At 45.7% G+C, this 20071-nt stretch overlaps 1 protein-coding gene across 2 annotated transcripts; it reads right to left on the minus strand.

The window, feature by feature from the left end:
* Positions 1–248: 248 nt before the first annotated feature.
* Positions 249–19771, minus strand: LOC120837088 (cdc42 homolog). 2 transcript variants are annotated; one of them, XM_040206261.3, is made up of 6 exons: positions 19680–19771; positions 18928–18982; positions 17345–17465; positions 5564–5746; positions 2364–2561; positions 249–1342 (listed from the first exon to the last, which is right to left on the minus strand). In XM_040206261.3, the coding sequence occupies exons 3-6, from the start codon at positions 17447–17449 to the stop codon at positions 1253–1255; spliced, it is 576 nt and encodes a 191-aa protein (XP_040062195.1). In that variant the 5' UTR covers positions 17450–17465; positions 18928–18982; positions 19680–19771; the 3' UTR covers positions 249–1252. The 2 variants fall into 2 exon arrangements, with proteins under 2 accessions (XP_040062195.1, XP_040062196.1); XM_040206262.3 differs by lacking the exon at positions 18928–18982 and having other exon boundaries at positions 19680–19757.
* Positions 19772–20071: the final 300 nt, after the last annotated feature.

The following is a 20071-nucleotide window of genomic DNA, read 5'->3' on the forward strand; positions in this document are numbered from 1 at the left end:
ATTTTAATTCTGACGAAGTTTTTGTTTTCTTATGTATATGTGCTTTTTTTTTTCTCGTGCTGTTGCGCTCGTCATTGTATGGCGCTTCGACCTCGTCAAGCCTCCACTGGAGGCTTTTTCCCTTCTGTCCCCCCAATTCATTTGGAAAATAAAATTATTATAACTTAGTCCAGCCATGGTCGGGCACGGCAAGTTTTGAGATGAGCCTCCACTATCGGCACGCAATCTACAATCAAACAAAATCAGTCTTCAATTCAAGGATTTATTATAAAACATTTCTCGGATCTTTTTACAGTATACCAAAGGACGCTTCTTTATTCAAACTACAAAACACAGCTAACTGAATGTTAATTTGTTAAGAGGCACAGTAATATCTCGTTAGAAGTTCGGGTCATTTAAGTATTTTTGTCGTTTCCAAAAAGCAAATGCTCGAAGAGGAAAAATGAAGTCCCCAAACGGCAAATAAATAGAGCATCGCATAGTCTTTCAACCAAAAAATATTTTTGACACATGCACCGCATGCACAATTCTCGACGCCGAACTTGGCTCTCTAGGCAGATTCGAGACATCGAAAGCAAAAGACGGCGGCGGTGGGGCACAATGTCGGCCCCTGCCTCTCCTCCGATGCCGCTTTCACCAGAAAGCTCAAAATCGACACCAGAAGACCTCGCCTCCACGGGGACAGGCTTTCTCTCGTAGGAACATTTATTACTAGTTAAATCGGTTAATGGCCCTCTGTACATTTGACACGGCACTGAACAGAAAACACAAAAAGGTAACTGAGGAAAGAAGAGCTCCGATAAAAGCTACGACGCACACCCATTTCAATACTGCGAATCAAGCGTAAGAAACTGAGTCTCGCCCAGACCGAAAAAAACCTGGCAGCGTTGGCTTGGCTTCTGGGGAACGAAGCTCCCCTCCGTCCTCTCGTTCCGATCAAAGGAACCTGCTTGGCTTTGAGCAAGGCCATCATTTCCCTCCCTTTCCTAAGTGTCCCGACTACTCAGACTGACCGCAAATTGCTCTCCCCGTTAACGGGATCTCTGCCCGCCGGCGGCGGGTCGTGCCTCGGTAGTCCGGCGGCGTCCCCCGTTGGCCCCCTTTTTCCCCGCTAGACAGTGGTCGTGGTCTAGGCTGGACCGGGCAATTCCTCCTGCTGCTGCGGCAGCCCCTTCCTCAAAAAAAGTCATTGGCGGCTGGCCGGCTTGCCCGCGCAGCAGCGCCCGCGACCTGCGCCCCTCGGCCCCGGGGCCTAGAGCAAGACGCACTTCCGCTTGGGCTTCGGCTCGGGCGGCTCCAGGGCTGCCAGGATGGCTTCGTCAAACACATTCTTCAGCCCCTTCTGCAGAACGAGCGAGGTCACGACGTGGCATGGTCAGAGGCAAGCTCGAGAAGACAACTAAAAGTTAAAACTTGCTCGGTGGCATAAAAATGTAGTCCATTATAACAGCCATATTCCAAACAAAATTCACAACCTTTACAAATACATGCGAATAAACTTTTCCGATCAAAGCAATAGAAGGCTGTATCAAAACATTGAATTTGTATAGCAATATCTAGTCGCTCTACAATTGTGCAATTAAAACTCAAGTATTTTCGGCTCCAACGCCAAACTTCAATCTTAAGTAGCAGTACTTCAGACACGCAAGTCTGTTCATTAAGAGCTACCAGAGCCGAGAGACGAGTGGCAAACTCGCGGGGCTCCATCGATATTTGCACGATTCCCAATCTTCTTCAGGTTATGAGAAATGTTATGAATGTGTCTGGTGACACCCATACACTGTTGCGAGCCTGGCAACCACTTTGTTTACGACTGATGTGGTCTTGCCTCACAGGACCCCGCAACCTTCCAAAACCCTCAAAACATGGAAACGAGACTTTGTTTATGCATCCTCGGAAAGGGAGTTCGTTGCAACCCCAGGTTACAGCCACGCGGTGTTCATCGGCCTGGCTTGGGAGCAGGGAGAGACGGACATGCCCTTCTACCACGCTCTGGTAACAAGTGCACCGATATCTTGCACTCTACCGCTTTTATAACTTTTCACATTTGACAGTTTTTTTTTTATCTTCATTTATTAAATTTATCAAAGAACACCCACATAGTCTGGTGGTTTGCCAGCGAGGCGGAAGCGTTGGCCATCCAGGAGCTCACCGATTAAGTTGCGCCCAGCAGCAACATCGAAATATTGTTTGAAGTACACTGAAGAATCCAGACTATTGTCTTTCCGACTAGTTTTAGACGACTCGAGAAGAATTTTGCGCAGCGGGCCGTGGCTAGATATCTGCGCACACCTTCCACAATGTGCCTTCCACAGCATGGCGATTCGAAATGCGCGACGACTGACAAAGGGGGTCCCACTGACCTGGGTGAGGGCGGAGCACTCGACGTACTTGACGGCCTTGAGCTCCTTGGCTAGCTTGTCTCCCTGCTCATTGGAGATGGGCTTCTGCTTATTCTTGGCCAGCTTCTCCAGGGTGGCCGCGTCGTCCCGCAGGTCGATCTGGGTGCCCACCAGCAGGAACGGCGTCTTCTGGCAGTGGTGAGTGATCTCGGGCACCCACTGAGAGGGAAGGCGAACAACGATGCGCATGAGACACCCCAATGGCCTCTCTGCCAACAACACTGGCTGCGCAGGCCGTTACAGCAATAGACGTCTTCCAAATTTCAGCGTCATCTGGTGGCTCAAAGAAAAGTTTATATTTTGCCATACTATTGGAGGGTAATGAACGTGTATTTCATTGGGCACAGCCACTTTCGCGAGTCTAACGGCAGACGAGTGTTGTTCGCCGTGTAGTTTTTTTCTTCATCCCGGTCAGTTTTGATGGCGACGAAGATTCCATTGGTCGAAACCCACGTTGATAAAATACTACACGACGTGCTTTAGAGCCGATTGCGTGCCAACAAATTGATGGGACCCGACAAATTGATGGGATCCAACTTTTAATTGAGTGCTTGTGGAGCTCTTATAGACGCTTTACACACGCGCCAAATTACAGCCGCCATTGCTGACCTTCTGTTGTCTTACCGAGATGCCGAGCAACTGAAACAGTAGTTGACGATCCTCTACAAAGGCCGATGCTTTAGAAAAGGACACAGTTGAATCTAATGTGGCAATAACCTGGTCTGCTATGGTAATGATGAAGTGAAATAAACGAAATAAGAGGAAACAAAAACTGAAGGTCAGTTATGGCGGCGTCCATGCACAGCTGCTGCAAAGCGTCTATATTCAATGCATTTGTCACACTGTACTGAAGTCTCCCATATGCAGGCCTTGCATCCGCTTCCACATACCTTCATCATCTTTCTCCATCAGTCGCTAGAAGGCCGCCACTATTTGACACATGCACCATACCTCAGATGATGGTAGTGATCAAAGTGACCAGAATGAATTTTGGAAAGGATCCACTGCATATGGAGGGGCAGAGTTCACAAAATATTCCAGCCACATACAGGCACTCATTCAAGCTGGTCAAAAAACAAACTGAACTTTCACCAGTCTGGTCGCCTTCGATTTTTTTCAAAAGTTATGAGCAGTGTACCAAACGCAAAATGTTTGCAATCGCTTGCCACATGGCCGTCAATCGGCGGACCCACTCATCCTAAGGTTTACAGCCCAATTGAAATATCTAGAAACAGAACCCCATTCCAGTCACTCGAACATTTTAAAAGCAAAAATATATCAGAAATATCGTTGAAATACAAATATCCAAATCATTGGACTCACGAAGATGCCCATTGGCAACACCGTAATGAGTGTTTTGATTCTCGCTGGCTTCGCATCAGCTCTGATTATTGTGATACTGTGTGGACAAAGATGACATTATGACCTTGAAACCCTCACACCTGACAACCACTTGCTTATACTAGAGTCGCTCACTGTATACACCAGCTCATGTTTACAAACGAATTGGAGCGCCTCTAGCAGCAAGCCACCAACGTAAGTTGGTACATGCGCAATGAAGTGTGGGCAAGAAATGCCTTGTCCCGCATCAACAAACCATTGGAATGTGATGTCGGCATCGGCGTTACTCCCCGTGCACTTTTTTGCATTGGAATTGTTTACTTTTTTCCTAGCAACCACTTTAGTAGCTTGAACGAAATTAATGAGGCTCGTTGCACCTCAAAACTTTTAGTAAATAATGTGACGTGCGGCGATTCATTACGCGTGAGTGTAGCAGAATGAACACTGAAGCCCGATTAACATGATGAGATTCTGCTCGCTATTTTCGGTTGAGATGTTGCTTGGGCTGCAAAAGCGTGGACGGTAGCTGCGATGCTCAACACTGATACTGAAAATTGCAAGCAGAATCGGACCAAGTGAATCGGGCATAACAAGTCGGTGATGGCCACTGGTAACAATGATGAACATCGCCTTGTATCTACTCCTTACATTGAGCATACTTAACCCAGACAACCTTCAAACCTAAAAGTCTTCCGAGGCCTGCACTTCCCTCTTATCGCAACGTTTGGTCTACTGGCCGCCGTCGTTTGAACGAGCAGACAACAAGCAGAAACATTTGAAAGTGCAGACAACAGTTTGAACGAATCATGTCGTATTACACCTGAGACTGCGGTGGAAGAAATCGGAAGAACTTTCAGTAGAAGGAACAGACACAAAGAACGTCTCAAGTTTGAACGAGCATATGGCCATCTGAACATGAAAAGGCACTGAACATGGTCCGTAGGTGGTCCGACCAACTTTATGATTTCCCGCGTTCATGTTGAAACAAAAAAGAAAAAAATCTGGCAACCATAAGTATTTGTGAATTCAACCCAAAGTGCTTCCTGCACAAGCGATCGTGGTCCTACAGCATCTGGATTTTATTTTTCACAACACCTACCAACGTTCTCAGACAAACCGAGCAGGCAGGAAACAGATAAAAAGTGATCTTCAAACCTTTCCCAACTGTATACAGCCCCAGTCGCAATTTTTTTTGACGAGAAGGCAGGTTTCAGTCTGGTTTTCTTCTAAAACAACACAGGAATGCCTGTCCCATATGGTGACTTCCGCCCACAGCCCCAGACTGAAAGTGCGCCCGACGCACCACCACTGCAATGTGACGTAACAGAGTTGGGTCTGTGTATACGGCAGCTTTAGCTGCCCGAGTAACGCTACGCTTTTCCCCGCGCAGCCTCTAGCAGCGATTGGCCTAGCACAATGTCATAGCAACCGGCTGAGCTGGCTCAGTTCCTATAGCAACCGAGAGCCGAACAAGGCCAACAGCTGCCGAAGTAGCTTTCGGATATTTTGGAACGCCTCCCACGTTTCTATCGTCTGCTTTCATTTCTTGTGTACGCGCAAAGTTCAAATTGCCAGGACGCGTCTCTGCATGTGAGTGAGGCGCTCAAAACTTCAGATATGCCCGTGCCAGTATGCAAACCTCGTTTTTATGTGGCTTCTACTCACTTTTACTGACTTTTACCATGTTTCAATGATTGCCTGAAGATAAAATGAGCCATACTGATGAAGAGGGCTCCACCGGCAAAATTTCCTGAGGGAAGGGGTGGGGCTAAGGTTGCTGGGGTGTCCATGACGTGGGCACGCCGAAAAGAAAGAATTACCTTTTCCCGGACGTTTTCAAATGAAGAGGGTGAGACCACCGAGAAACAGACAAGGAACACGTCTGTCTGCGGATAGCTCAGAGGCCGCAATCGGTCGTAGTCTTCTTGGCCAGCCGTGTCAAACAGTCCTAGAGTGTATGGCTCTCCACCAATCATCACAGTCACCGCATAGTTGTCGAAAACCTGGAAGCCACGAGCAATCCATGAGCATCCTTAAAACACTCAAAGCTCCCCCGCCGTGTAAGAGAGACGAAGGTAGTCCCACTGTACAGATATATTTGGCTTCCCATCTTCAAAGAAATATGGCCAAGTAATCACTATTACACCAAGTCTCTCTTATCATGCCCTAGCAACTTCCAACCATCCACGTGCCTCCTTTGATATAGCAAGCTTGTCGCTCCTATTTCTCTTCGTAATAGACAGTTTCAAAATTCATTTCATTACTCTCAGGACCAAAGGCATTAGAGAGAGGAGTAGGCACTATAATATAAACATAAAAGTTAAAAAAATAAATAAAAGGCACACATAAAAAATTAGTATAAATCATTCTTTAAGAAGTTAGTAATTGCAATTCTAAAATCAGCAGTGTTAGTAATGAAAGTATCACTGTGGGAAGGCAATTCCAATCAATCAAGATTTAGGGAGGCATTAAAAGTAGATGTTCTGCAATGGGGTATTCTAACCTCTAATAAATGGTGTTTGCAGGTTTTATGGCGCAACAGCAACGGAGGCCATACTGCACCAGACTAAATTAACTGATGAAACTCCTATGGTCATGTCATTACAAAATGACGATCCTGAAAATATCTAAGACTAGATCTTGTGTATAAGGCCAGTATTAGTAATAAATGCTAAAACTCAATCAAGAGGGACGAGAGGGTGCTTTTCCAGCAAGAGAGCGGGATGAAATGGAATACTGTATCTAAAAAAACTCTGGAAAATGAGCATATCGTTCAGTGTCCAATCCAGGGCAGAGCCACAAAATATGGAGAATAGTAAGATGGTCTCCACAGTGCTCACAAACTCGTGAATCTTCCCCACAAAGGAGATATTTGTGTGTAAGGAAAGAGTGAACAATTTGAAGCCAGCACAATACAACTCCGTGAAAGCAATTCTTAAGGGAAGACACTGCCTCTTTGAGGCAAAAATATTCCAAGAAAACATATTTTTGAAATTGTGTTTTTGAAGATTGGCAGGTACTTATCTTGTCCTGAAGGATTTTTTTTTAACAAATCTCTTATCTTGAAATATTGTCTTGGAAACAAATTAAAATGAGACTGTGGATGTTTTTTTTATATTATTTCCGATTGAACTATTTACACCCTTTACTATTTTATGGAAGCCATATCTCCACTTGCACATGTCTACTCTTCATATTTTTTTCTTTCTCTATTAGGTGTATGTGTGACATGTGCAATAAGGGGTACAAATTTATTAAATAGGGTATCAGGCTTTTTTAGGTGCCTTTTAGGCATCCTGCAATAAATCATTTTGAAACTGGAAAGTTCAAAAGTGTCCAAAAAAGTTTATAAAGCATCCTAGAGCTTTCATTTATGCCTTGTTGGATTCCACATACCTTTTAGGTCACTGATATATGTTTATTTTTATATTTCAGTATTTCAGTTCGTCTTAATCCTTCCCATAATCTTAGCAAATGAAAGTTTCAATATTAACAAAACTAATTAGGTTACATCAAAACCAAGTACATATTTGTAGTCAGTTTGTGATGGGAAATAAGTCATGTAAATTTCATTTGAATTGAATCACAAGTTATATAAAAAAGCTCTAGAAGCAGTGTTGCCCCTTAAAGGGGCCCTCCGGAGCTTTCTGCGATCGTCTGTTTATGTTGTTATATTGTGTAGTAGGTGCAAGTTAATATGTATACAAAGTTTTAGATTACAAAACCGTTTATTAAGCAGATGGCAGTAGAAATATATCGGGACTATTTTCTCTTGGAAGACAATCCCCCATTCCCTGCCCATCGCTAAAACTTGACCAATGGAAATTCTGCATCTCGCGGTGAATGCGAACGTTATTGCAACACTTTTTAAGCTTGTTGTAAATTAGAGTTTGAGAAAAACGTAAACTGACTGTGGTGCGGGAAACATAGTCCGCAATTATCGCTCCAAAACCAGCGAACTATGTTTTCTCCCCGCAAGCTTGTTGCTAGGGGGTGATGCGTCGGCGCGTCGGCCCGTCTGCTTCCTGGGGCGTCTGCAGGTCTGCTTCCTGGGGCGTCTGCAGGCGTGCGTTTGCGGGACACGTGTTCCTTCTACCCGTGGATCCCGACTCCGAAGCCAGCTTTGCGATCCTTGCACGTCAACGAGTTAAACTTTTCCTTGTCATCTGTGGAATGCGACTGCATATTGCAGTAGCAGCGCGACGGTGCGGTGCAACGAACGATGACTGCCGAGCACAAAGTCCGGGCTCCTTGACGACGGTCCGCGCGTGTTCGAGAGGTTCCTCCGCGGGTCGGCGGTCGGCCGCGTTGGTGACGCGCAGTGACGCCGGAATCCTTCGCTTGCTATTGGCTGACGCGTAAAGAGACGCCCCTCCCGTTTTCCAGGGTCATCTCAGAAAGGGGGGAGTGCCGGGGACTTTGATAGCAATTTTAGAAGGAAAATCCGCGGCGCATGACGGTAATTTTATAATTTTTAGGATCCTTAGGGCCTGTAGATTTTGTTACCGCCATAAATAGACCATCGCAGAACGCTCCGGAGGGCCCCTTTAAGTGAGGAGCTCTTCCATGACCCAAGGACTGGCCAGTTACATTGAGCTTGTTAGCAGGGGGGGGCAGGGGGGGCCAGAGCCCCCCCCAAGTATTCTTATGGGGGGGCTCAGCCCCCTTGCCCTCATAAGAATAGTTTGGGGATATAACGCCAGCCAGGCGCTCGTCACGAAGGCATCACGTGCGTCCATGTTAGGTGCAAGCCACAGAGCAGCAAGGCACAGTCCTGTCGCACGTAGAGATTTTAGACAAGAACAGTTAGTTTCGGGAGCGCACTTTTTTTTTTTTTTTTTTTTTAATCCAATGTCTGTCGTCCATCAGCACGGCGGCTACGAGGGTTTAGAGCAAGCTGGACCCGATCTGCCCGTGGCAAGGCCGAGGAGTGGCGTGCGGGGGCCAACTGGGGCTTAGTATGGGGGCCTCTAGAGCCCGGGGATTATAGTTTTGTTGGTGTTGCTGTTATCGTAGCGTGGGGGATACTGCGACGAGACATGTGTGGCGCCAGATTGTCGCCTCGGACCGGACGCTTTCTGTCATATTTGACGAGCTTTGACGGTTGTTTTCGTTTAGGAAGGTCTCAAGATGTCCTTGCCGGCGACTGGTCCGGTCGAGAGCACGTGATGATCTTCAGGTTTGAAATTATTGGCTCTTTCTTCGAGAGCGAGGGAAAGTTAAGAGTTGTGATGCGAAAAGCGAGAAATGAAATTAGCGGAGTTCGTCTTAGACTCGGAACCAGCGAGGTGGTCGTCCAAGTAGAATGCGTTTAGATAAACGTTGAAGTTTATGAGAAGCAGCGAGTCAGAGCATCATTCAACAACGTGCCCGCCACCAAGCTCCAAGATCATCGGGGCTGATCCTACCCTCCCAACGACATCGGGAGGGTCCAACCCGTCAGAGGCGTATGCAGTCAGCGTCAGTCAGTGTCTCTTAGACTCCACCATTACATGCAATGTCTGGCCATCCAAAGAAGATCACCAGCTTCTTCCTACCAGCCCCAAAGCGTACATGCCTAGGAAGCGGAGATTCTCAAGGTAAGATATTCCGCAGTTCTTCTTAGCTCATCATGAGTTCCGTTTGTGTAAATGCGTCAATTCAATCACACTGCTTGTTTCCTCGCTTTCCTATCGCTACCAGATGCCTGTTCTGAAAGGCCTCTCGAGCAGTGTCATCGTGAAGTTCTCATGCAGAAAATAGAAACCGCACAGGACCTAGTGAAAGGAACAAAAACGAACCCGCTAGGATAGTGTTTTCTCTCAAACGAAACTCAGATCGTAATATTTAAATTCTTTTTAGTAAAAAAAAAAATAGTACATCATACAAAAAACGACAAAAAGGAACATGGCTTCAGCCCCCCCACTCACGATATACTTCCGGCGTCCCTGCTTGTTAGTAAACTCCTTGGCCCACTCTGACTGCCATAAACGAAAGAGTGACGACTTAATGGTTTGATATCCTGATAGGGTAAGCTAGCTTGATATTGAGAGCAGTTACCTGAGTATGCAGAGAGCCTATCTGCCTCCTCATTACCATTTATTCCCACATGACTTGGAACCCAGCAGAATTTTATATTGTCACCTTTACGTAAAGCTCCGTTAAGTTTACTTCGCACCTGCCCCGCAAGCATATCCTCAGTGGCTTTTAGAGAGCATTTACAGTAATGGCACTCTGGGAGTCCACAAATAATATGGCCTGTCTAGTTTTAGTCCGCAGAATATAATCCAGTGCAAAAGACACAGCATAGATTTCAGCAGTAAATATACTCGCAAAATCATCAAGACGTTTTACTCTCACAGAATGACCAGAGTGCACTGGATAACCGACAAAAGATGAAGTCTTGGCACCATCAGTGTAAAAGTGAGCATAATCTTTATATTTCTCTTCCAGGTTAAGGAATACCCGCTGAATTGCAAGAGCCGATATGCTATTCTAATTAAACTCAGTGAAAGTCAAGCCGCAAAAAACACGCGCCACATTCCAGGGGGCAACGCAGACTCTGTTCTAAAATAGATTAAGTTCGCCCAGACGAAGTTGAAGCGAGGAACAAAATTGCTTTATACAAACACTTTAGGGTCTAACAATGCTTGGCTTATTTTCAAAGAGACGGTAGAATTGACAGCTTTGTACTGAATTATATGTTGGATGATCAGAGTTGGCTAGGATCCTAGACGCATATGTTAGACGGGGTACTGGCATCTTTTACACAGAGACATTTAATTTGATTCTGCATAAAAATACATATGTTAGACTGAGATACTGGCGTCTTTTACACAGAGACATCTCATTTGCTTCTGCATGCAAACTAGTACAGGTGACGTCCGAAAAGCACCTGTTGCCAAACACAAGCCAAGAGGATGAACAATATCCAACATCTTGAGAGCGGACAAGCGAGCTGATCGTACACGACGGCGTCATAATCAAGACGAGGTCGCACAAGGGCGTTGTACAAAAGCAAGAGACATTTCCGATCCGACCCCCATGACTTATGAGCCAAAAGTTTCAGAAGGTTTGTGGAACAAAGGCACTTTTTCTTGAAAAGTTTCAGGTGGGAAACAAAAATAAGTTTTTTGTCAAATATAATACCAAGAAATCTTTGCTCCCTTCCTTAGAGGGATCAGAGTCCCATTTAGTTCCAAAGCTGGATCCAAGGACAGCTTGTGGTGCAGGGGTAAAGGCCCACAGACTGTCTTTGCAATGGAGAACTTATTTATTTATTTATTTATTTATTTATTTATTTACCCTAAAGGACCCTTACGGGCATTACAAAGGGTGGGAAGCGATGGTACAAAGTTTGGTACGAATGGGTCAAGTGGAAAAAAAAGAAAAGGTGATTACATTGATGGCATTAACAATGTTAAACAAGCAATAAACAATATAAATAACAAGAACACTGGATGAAAACATAACACAACACAGCACTATATAAGTTGATACATATTACTTATTACTTGAAACCATTTTCGTCTGCCCACTTACAAAGTTAGTTTATAGCCAGTTGTAACTGCCACTCACAACTAGAAATATTGCAATATGATGATGAGATCTGTATATCATCAGCATAAAGAGAGTAGGAAATAGACCGAGGTAGCATTTGCGCAAAAGAATTCATTTTCAGTACAAACAAAGTAACGCTCAAAATGCCTCTCTGTGGGACTCTGTTTTCCTGAACAAAAGGATTAGACTAGGCTGCCAAGCCGGAAAGGTTCTGTTTGTTAGGAAGTCCTTTATGCATTGCAACATCCAACCACGGATATTGCAAGCATGCCAGTCTTGCAAGATACCTTATCCCCAAGTCGTATCACATGCCTTGTCTAAATAAAAAAAGACCGCGACACAGTGCCGGTTGTTCACAAACGCCTCGCATATGTGAATATAGTTCGCCTCCAGGCTAACCAAATCATTGAGTATATTGGCCTCGGCAAAACCCACACTGATTTTTGTCAAAGACCTTTGGCTTTTCTAATATCTATACACTCCGTGCGACGCGACTGGCGCGCCGCCGCGCAGCCGGTACCGAAGGTGGGCAGTGAGAACTCCAGAGAAAACGAAACCGAAACCACGCCGCGTACGTTGGTACGCATTGAAGGCGGAGTGGTGCGATTGCACTGGGTTCACAGCCTGAAGTGCTGCCTGTGCTGCGTCATTAAGTTCTACAATAGTTATACGTCGTATCTCGTGGAGACAAAGTTTCACAGTTTTTCACCTCGCCGATGTTTTGTGGGGCAGCGACAACGATGGAGCCGTGCCGTGCGACGCGAGAAATTTGGTGTCCCGATCATGTCTGCCACTGTGTCGGCACGGCTGACATATTCTACACTGCCGCTTTGCGCTCTGCGTTTGTTTTCGTACCAGTAACGCCTACATGTGTCAGCGCCGATGGGACGAACTGAAATGCCAACCCACACTCGCGGGTATGCTGTGCCGATTTCGTTGGAGGAATGGCCTCCAAACAAGTTTCGTCCCCATCGTACGTGTCGATGATATTTCCGGACAAGTATGGCACGCAATCTGTACTTCATGAAGAAAGATTCGAAGAGTAAAAAAAGTGACAAATATAAATCTAAAGAAAACAACAATGAAACTCGGAATCACTGGAGAATCGGCGTTTGGGTATGGAAGTTTATGTGGTGTGCTTTCTTTCTTGATCAGCCTCCTTCTAGATGTGGAAACGCTGACACCCCGAGTTCTGTAGACAACATTTTTTTTTTCTCGGCTTTAGAGCCACCTATCGCAAAGTGGTTCGAACTGGAAGTACCGTCCACTGGTCCCTTCCTACCAGTAAAGTGTGCACCTCCCACGATGAGTGGTAATATCTGACAGCCTTTGACGGTAAAAGCCAGTTCCCATTTAGTTACGCCGCCCAAACTAAATTTCCAACTGGTTTCGCTATGCCAACTATTTTTGTTATAATAAGTGTTGTGCCAAGTGACGGTCATGTCAAAGTACCTGTGCGCCGGAGATCAGCACCTCGCACAACAGGGTATTACACAACAGCTGACCGCAAAAGCCCTTGGCGGCCAAACCGTGTGTTGGCCGACAACTTTGTTTTCTCGGCTTTGGAACCACCTTTCGTAAAGTTGTTTCAATTGGAAGTAGAGCCCACTAGTCCCTTCCTACCTCTAAAGTCTCCACCTCCCCCGACCAGTGGTATTCTCTTGACAGCCTTTTCATGGTCAAAACCGGTTCCCATTGAGTTACGCCGCCCAAACCAAATTTTCACCTGGTTTGCCTATGGCACCTTTTTTTGTATAATAAGTGGTGTGTCATGTTACTGTCAAGTCCAAGCACCTGTGTGCCCAAATCTGCACTTTGCACAGCCCGCTATAACACAACATTTTGGGTTCAATATTGGATATACCGTACAGCTTTATTTCTTTATTCGTTAAAAACATAACTTTCACACCTGCTGTCTTAATCAAACTTGGCACACTTCGTGCACAAACTTAGTGAACATCTCACTCGCCTCCAATATCATCGTTCCAGCAGTCTTACGTTTACAGCGATAAGCGGAATAAATTTACCACTCAGAGCAATTATGGTGGCGGCCGTCTTGCTTTTCGGAAAATCGCTCCAACTCCTTTTTTGGCTGCAACTAGAGAAATTACCCCTAATAACGACTCAAACTCAATATATAAGAAGTGGAGAACAGCTAAATGCCTTTCTTAGGTCTGCCCCAGCACTCATGCAATGTCACCCTCAACGTATCGGCTCAAAAAGCAAAGGTTTCGTCCACGCGCACTTCCGCCGCCACAGCTTGGCATGCGAAAAGGCGCCGCAGGCTGCTGAACGCGCCTCACGGTCAAACGCCAGCTCCACCGCTAGCGGCGCTGCGCGCGTTTTTCAAAGCGCCCCCTATAGTTCCCGCACGGAGTGTATACTAACTGCCGATTTATAAACCTTTTAAATGTTTTCCTGACAGCTCGTCAGAGCAATTGGGAGGTAACTTGATGGTAGTGAAGGGTCCTTCTGAGGCTTTAGAAGCGGGATGACATGTGCATGCTTCCAGGCATGGGGAAAGCAGGCTTTTTCCCACAAGAAATTGAAGAGCAAGAGAAGACTAGACTCGGGAGAAAGGCAATGAAGCATTTCATAGTGAACTGCGTCGGGCCCTGGAGCAGAAACCCTCGTAATGTCAAGTGCCATTTCAAGTTCACGCTGCGTAAACAGCTGGTTATAATGCTCCGAGTCTCCCCCAGACGTGGAGACGTTTTGTCGCTCTGCACGAGATTTAAATCTATTGGAAGAATCACTGTAGTTTGCCGAGCTGGACGTGTTATAAAAATCTTAAAGTATGTTGCCGAAGTCGACTAAAGATGTAGGAGGGGTATTGAGAGTGGAAATTGCACCGTTTATTTTCCTATATCCATTTATCCCTGCATTTCCATTTATTTTCCTGTATCTATCCCAAACAAGGAGGTTGGCACAAAACTATTTATAAAAGAAACATACTTCATCCAGGATTTCCATTTTGATTGCTTCCTGGTCCAATGGGCTTTAACTTTTTGCTGCCTGAACTCCACAAGATTACATGATGTAGGGTACCTGCAAAATTTTCCCCAAGGTCTGTTTTGATCCGCTAGGGTTGTGGCACACTTGTTCCACTATGGTTTGCATTTCTTTGGCACATTACCCGAGGTTCGTGGAATAGACACCTCAGCAGCATTTAGTATCTGCTCAGTAACATAGAGCGAAGCATCTTTGGGCGAAGTAGAAGGAAGCAGAGACGGGTCCAAAGTGGAATGTAGCACGAAAAGTGACCAATCAGCTTTATCTAACTTCCACCTAGGGATTCGTTTTAAGACTGAGGGCAGCTGAACCTTTTTAAGGCAATCGTAAAGTGATCACTACCAAAAGGGTTGTTAGACCTTTCCAAGTAAAGCAAGGAAATAATGACGGCAACGAAATTGACAGATCTATGGATGTAAATGAGGTGTCAGCTGCACTGAAAAATGTTGGCTCTCTCCCATTAAGAAGACATAGCCCAGATGCCAATAAAAGACGTTTGACTACACCTCCATGGGAGTCTTGAACATTACCCCACATGGGGTGATGGGCATTAAAATCACCCAGAACCATGAAGGGTTGTGGGAGTTGGCCCACAAGACCCTGCAATTCTCCAAGATGTAACGGAGTGATAGGCGGTAAATACAGTTATGATTATGTTATGAGGTGGTCTAAAAGAAGGCACACTGCCACAGCTTCAAGTGGTGTACAAAGTGGGACCCAGGCGATCCCACCCAGTACAATCGCTGCCACGCCACCAGAGGAAGTATCACAAAGACTGTCCTTTCCTAAAGACCCTTCGACATCTTAAAATATCAGCGGAGCGATCATGAAGATGAGTTTCTTGCAGAGCAAGAGCTATCGGCCGAAGCTCATCTAAAAAATTATTTATATCACCAATATTTATTAAAAGGCTGCGACAGTTCCATTGCATAAAATGTACTTTTGCCATTTATAAAATTTGTTTACACCGGAAAATGTAAATCAATAAAACTTGGTAGTGAAAAAGATTTAAACTAGGCAGAGAGACAACATGGACTACTTTGGTGCAGTAAGCGTTTTTTTTGTTCCTCGCTGCACAGGTCTGCATCTGCCACTCCATGCTGTCCGAGTCGGACGCAGGAGCAGCCGAATCGTCAAACTCCCCGGACTTCGGGCGTGCCGCTGGTATTAGCTAGCGTTTTCTTCCGGCTTGGATCATGGGAAGCAAGGCCCCGGTCGCGACCAGCCAAAGAGGCAGCGGAGGTGCTGGACAAAGCGTCTTTCAATTCTGCCCTCTCCGGGAGCACCAGGAGAGAAAGCAGCACGAAAGTTGTGCTGCTCTTTGGAGGAGGAGGCCCTCTCCAGTGAGTTGGGGCAAGAGTGTCGCTCGTTCCCACCGGGGGAAGGCCTCGGAGTAAGGACAAGCACAGGCGTTGCCTGCCCGTCTTAAGACTTGGGGGCAGCTAATGTGCTCCCTCCAGAAGGTGGGGGGAGCTGCTGCCCCTGTGGGGGGTGGGGGTTGGGGCCTGAAGAGCTACTGCCAGGGCTTCAGGCGAGACCTGGGTAGAATTTGATTACGTTTGCAGTGGAGGGGGGCGCACCATGTCAGAGTATGTGCCTTTCAAAAGGAAAGGGAATCTTTGCTTTGCCTATGGATATGAGATGTTTCCTTTGGCTCTTAGGGTGAGTATTTCTCTTTCTTGCCGTCACAAGGGACAGGAGGGACAGTATGCAGGGTGAGGACTCTTGCAGTTGGTGCAGGAAACTGCACCTTAACAGATGTCAGCTAGATGGTCGTGGCTGCCGCACTTTGCACATGTTCCCTTCCCCCGACAGCTGCGTGATCCGTGGCCAAAACGCTGGCAACGGAAGCACCGCTGGGGGTTGGGCATATAAGGGCGGATGCGGCAGTTAAGATATCCTGCCTTGATAGTTTCTGGCAGTGCATGTCTTTCAAAAGTAAGGATGATGTGTTAGGAAGGAGTTTCCTCACCATTTTTACGAAATATGATGCTACTGATGGCAACAATGCCGACACCTTGGAGTCTTTTGAGGAGTTCTTCCTCACTAGTGTGCAAGAAGTCATCCTTGGAGAGGACTCCGCGGGTGGTGTTGAGCATGCGGTGAGGGCTCACCGACACTTTTACATCAAGAATACTGGTCAGCTTCAGGAGCGCTTCACTTTGTTTCTTAGTGGTTACCTCCACTAGGAGGTTCCGGAGTGCTGCTTTTTAGCCTTGTAGGAGAACCAGACAAGGTTTTCCAGTACCTTTGCTACAACAAAAGGCAACAGCTTTGCAACAGGTTTCTGTTCATCAAGCAAATGAACAACGAAAAACTTTGTAAATCCTTCTACTTTAGAATCTTTGTCGATGGTCTTGAGTTCAAGACAGCAACCTTTAAAGGCTTGCCCTGAACGGGGTTCGGAAGGGTGGGGCACCATAGGAGAGCAAAGAATGTTTTGAATCTCTGGCGCCCAAAGAGGGGATAGGTAATGCCCCATAACGAAAATGACTTTGCTGGAAGTGTTACTGTATTAGCGCTACCCAGAAACTATGACCAAGTGTGGATCTAATTGGGGTTGTCAACAACACCCAAGGTTAGCCCTTGCCGCCAAAGAAGGTGAAAGAGGAAAGAAGGGCAGAAAGAGAAAAAAGGAAAAGGTAGGAGAGAAGAAAGGCGACTGACTGGCCGAAGTGGTGTATAGCCTCACCCAGGGGGCCCCGAAGGGTTCAAACCTACACCAGGCTCGGCTGAACCACCAGTACGCCCTTTTCCCCGGACACGGGAAAGCCACACACAGCCAGACGTGGGAGGGCGAACCCACATGGCTCGGGGTCTGTGGCGACGCCACTCACCAGACATCTTCTTTCACAGGTGCCCCTGTGGGAACTTTTAATTTATCATGGGCCAGCAAAACATTTAAGAGCCCTTTAGAGCCACTATTGTAACACAAAAGAGGAGCCGTTGGATGTGTGACAGAGCTGCCAAGGTTGAGGGTTGTTAGACTTCTCGAGTAGAACTGACGGACGAGAGAAAGGAGGAATGTAGAAATGCAAACCACCACTCACCGTGGGGACGTATTCTGATGGAAACTTGTTTGTTGTGTACGAAATCAGCAAACATGTTTTACCAACAGCGCCGTCACCAACCACCACACATTTTATGGTCTGCATCGTGGTCGCACTGTCCCTGCAGAGAATGAAAACATTCTGTCAATTTTAATTTCATTCACCATATTTGTACATGCTTAGTTTTCTACCCAACCGATTTGTCTCCAATCACAAAAAGTAAATGAATCTGGAGTGAAAATCCTTTCCAGATTGTAGGTAAAGGTCTGGTCAGCCCCAAAAACTGCACGTTATGCCTTTGCTACAATGAGAAAGTGTAAATAAATTCAATCATGCCACAGAGATTCCAAAAACAGCACAAGTTTCACCTCGAAACTTGTGCTTCGAGGCCCAGAGAAAATGAGAAGTCCTTTAATTTAGCCTCGGTTTTGTCACTGACACATTGCCACAAAGAAGTGTGTCTTAGATTATACATCATGCTTCATGCAGTTCCTTCCCTTTAGTTTATATGAAGGTCATATCAAATCAATTGTTTAATGCCACACTTGTTGCAAAGTTACTGATCTTCCTCACAATAGATATAGCTATGTTGATTTCAGACACAGCAGACATGCATGCTAAAACTTGTAGGTGGTGTCTTTACTGGAGAAGCAGCATCTGACACAAGTTTCTCACTTGCTAGCAATTTTTTTTTTTTTTTTGTCTGTGCAAATATTTATTACCAGATAGTTTGTCATACTGAGGAACAATTAGAGAAAATCATCATAAAGTTGAGTGCCAAACGGACTGCTCAGGAAGGCCCCATTCATTCTGGTATGCAATATTGTTATGTTGACATTCTTCCACAACCGAAAATGAACCTGCTGATTGAGGAAGGACATGCCAAAGTAATATATTAGCTATTTTGACAAAAAAGCTTCAAAATAAAAATATTCTTATGTTCTCTAGAAGTGATGTGATAAACTTGAAAATAATGTCCCTATACTTTTGTGGTGGGCCTCAAAGAATCTGAGGTGTTATGTTTGACAACATATTTCAAAGGAAGCAAGGACCAAAAAGAAGCAACTCTTATTGTTGACACCGAACCTGTCCAAACGCATTCACAAAACTACTCGATGCTGCATTGCACACCGAATCGTCCGAATTTTTAGTATAAACATCAAAACGTCAGGAAATTTAACTGCTTGTGTGGTACACTCACAATGTAATAGACCATCCATCTGCCTCCAAGCTTTACAGCCTTCACGCACTAAACACCAAAGGACTTAACGGCGCCGTTAATTGTTTTTACCCGCGCTTCCTAAAGGAAAACAAGTTCCCTTTCGCCATTTACTCAAAAAGGAAATTGCGAAGTCGCCTTTCCGCGGTGCCACGGCTCTTCTGAGCCAATAAAGATTATTATTATTATACAGATTTGAGTATGTGGTTGGGACCAATTGAATATGCCATGCTTTGTTAGCTTGCTCCATTCCTTTTTGCTTTTTACGTTTGTTAAAGTTTTGCGGTTTTGTCAACACACAGGCCGGCATACGACACCGACCGCCAAAAATTTACTTAAATCTCGCGGCGTCAGAGTCGCTTACCTGGAAGTGGAAACCTTGCTTCCAAGGTGGGCCTAATCAAGCAAGTTTTCTCTCGCTGCCAATGGAGAGAGAAAAAGACGAAGATCTCAGTGTTCATATTGTAACCTCGACTGAGACGCTTTCGCATGACCGATGAGCGCCGACAAGTCAAAGAAAACTGAAGAGTGACATCGGCAGCAGCGAAACATTCGAGGAATGCCGGCATTACACGGGAAGCTAGTGCGTAAAAATCGGCACGCTGCTATTCCGAAGAGTTGCCCCTCAACACGACAAACAGAAGACGATTAACAGTTAAAGCAAATACCGATCATGCGTCTGTATGTTCTCTCTCGGAACGTAAAACTTCGCGAGTCAGGAAATGCCGGAACAAGTTATTCAACTATGACACTGCTCCGAGGTTCCTCGCCCGGGTGACCAGTCGGCCGATGGCCAAGCGCGATGACAAAGACCGACGGGCCTTGCCACGGAGATGAGAGTGACCGATTCCCCGCGTTACTGCGGACAGCTCGGACTTCACTAAGCCGCTTTTACAACTTGGTCGAACGTGTGAAGATACAAATATGTTAGGCCTAGTGGCAACGATTTTTTTTATGCAACGCAGTTTACCGTGCACCGCCATTTTGATAGCTTTGTCAGATTGACCACAGCAAAGTTGACAGCGCAAGCCAGCTATGTTGGGTGACGAACTGGGCTCGTTTCCGCGTTGTGTTCGCTCGACAAACGTGAGAAAGGTGCGAAAGAACTCAGCTCACCGAGAGAACAACGATAATTTCTTCAGCCGGCCTCAACAAACTCGCCTTACTGGGCGTAACTATTAAGATGGCGTCATTTCCGCTTCCGCTATCGAAACGGGAACAGGCGCGGCGATTGGCGGCCGCAAGCAGAGTCAGCAGTCAGCCGTAAAGTTTTATGTGACACATTTTTTTACGAGTTATGAATGGCTGGGAATGAACTGGATTTTAAAATTGGTTGAGGGCACTTTATGCAATATCTGCTTGCTAATTATGTATTTCCGTGTTACCGTTACGGAGCAAGCAAAAAAAAAAGTAAAAGCAAATGTTTTTTTTTTTTTGTTTTCTTTTTTTTTTACGTTACGTTGCGTTACGAAACCTTCTCTACAAATAACCGGAAAATATCTGCCTCA

The sequence above is a fragment of the Ixodes scapularis genome, unplaced genomic scaffold (assembly GCF_016920785.2).
Source record: "Ixodes scapularis isolate PalLabHiFi unplaced genomic scaffold, ASM1692078v2 PGA_scaffold1__304_contigs__length_218370807, whole genome shotgun sequence".
NCBI lineage: Eukaryota > Metazoa > Arthropoda > Arachnida > Ixodida > Ixodidae > Ixodes > Ixodes scapularis.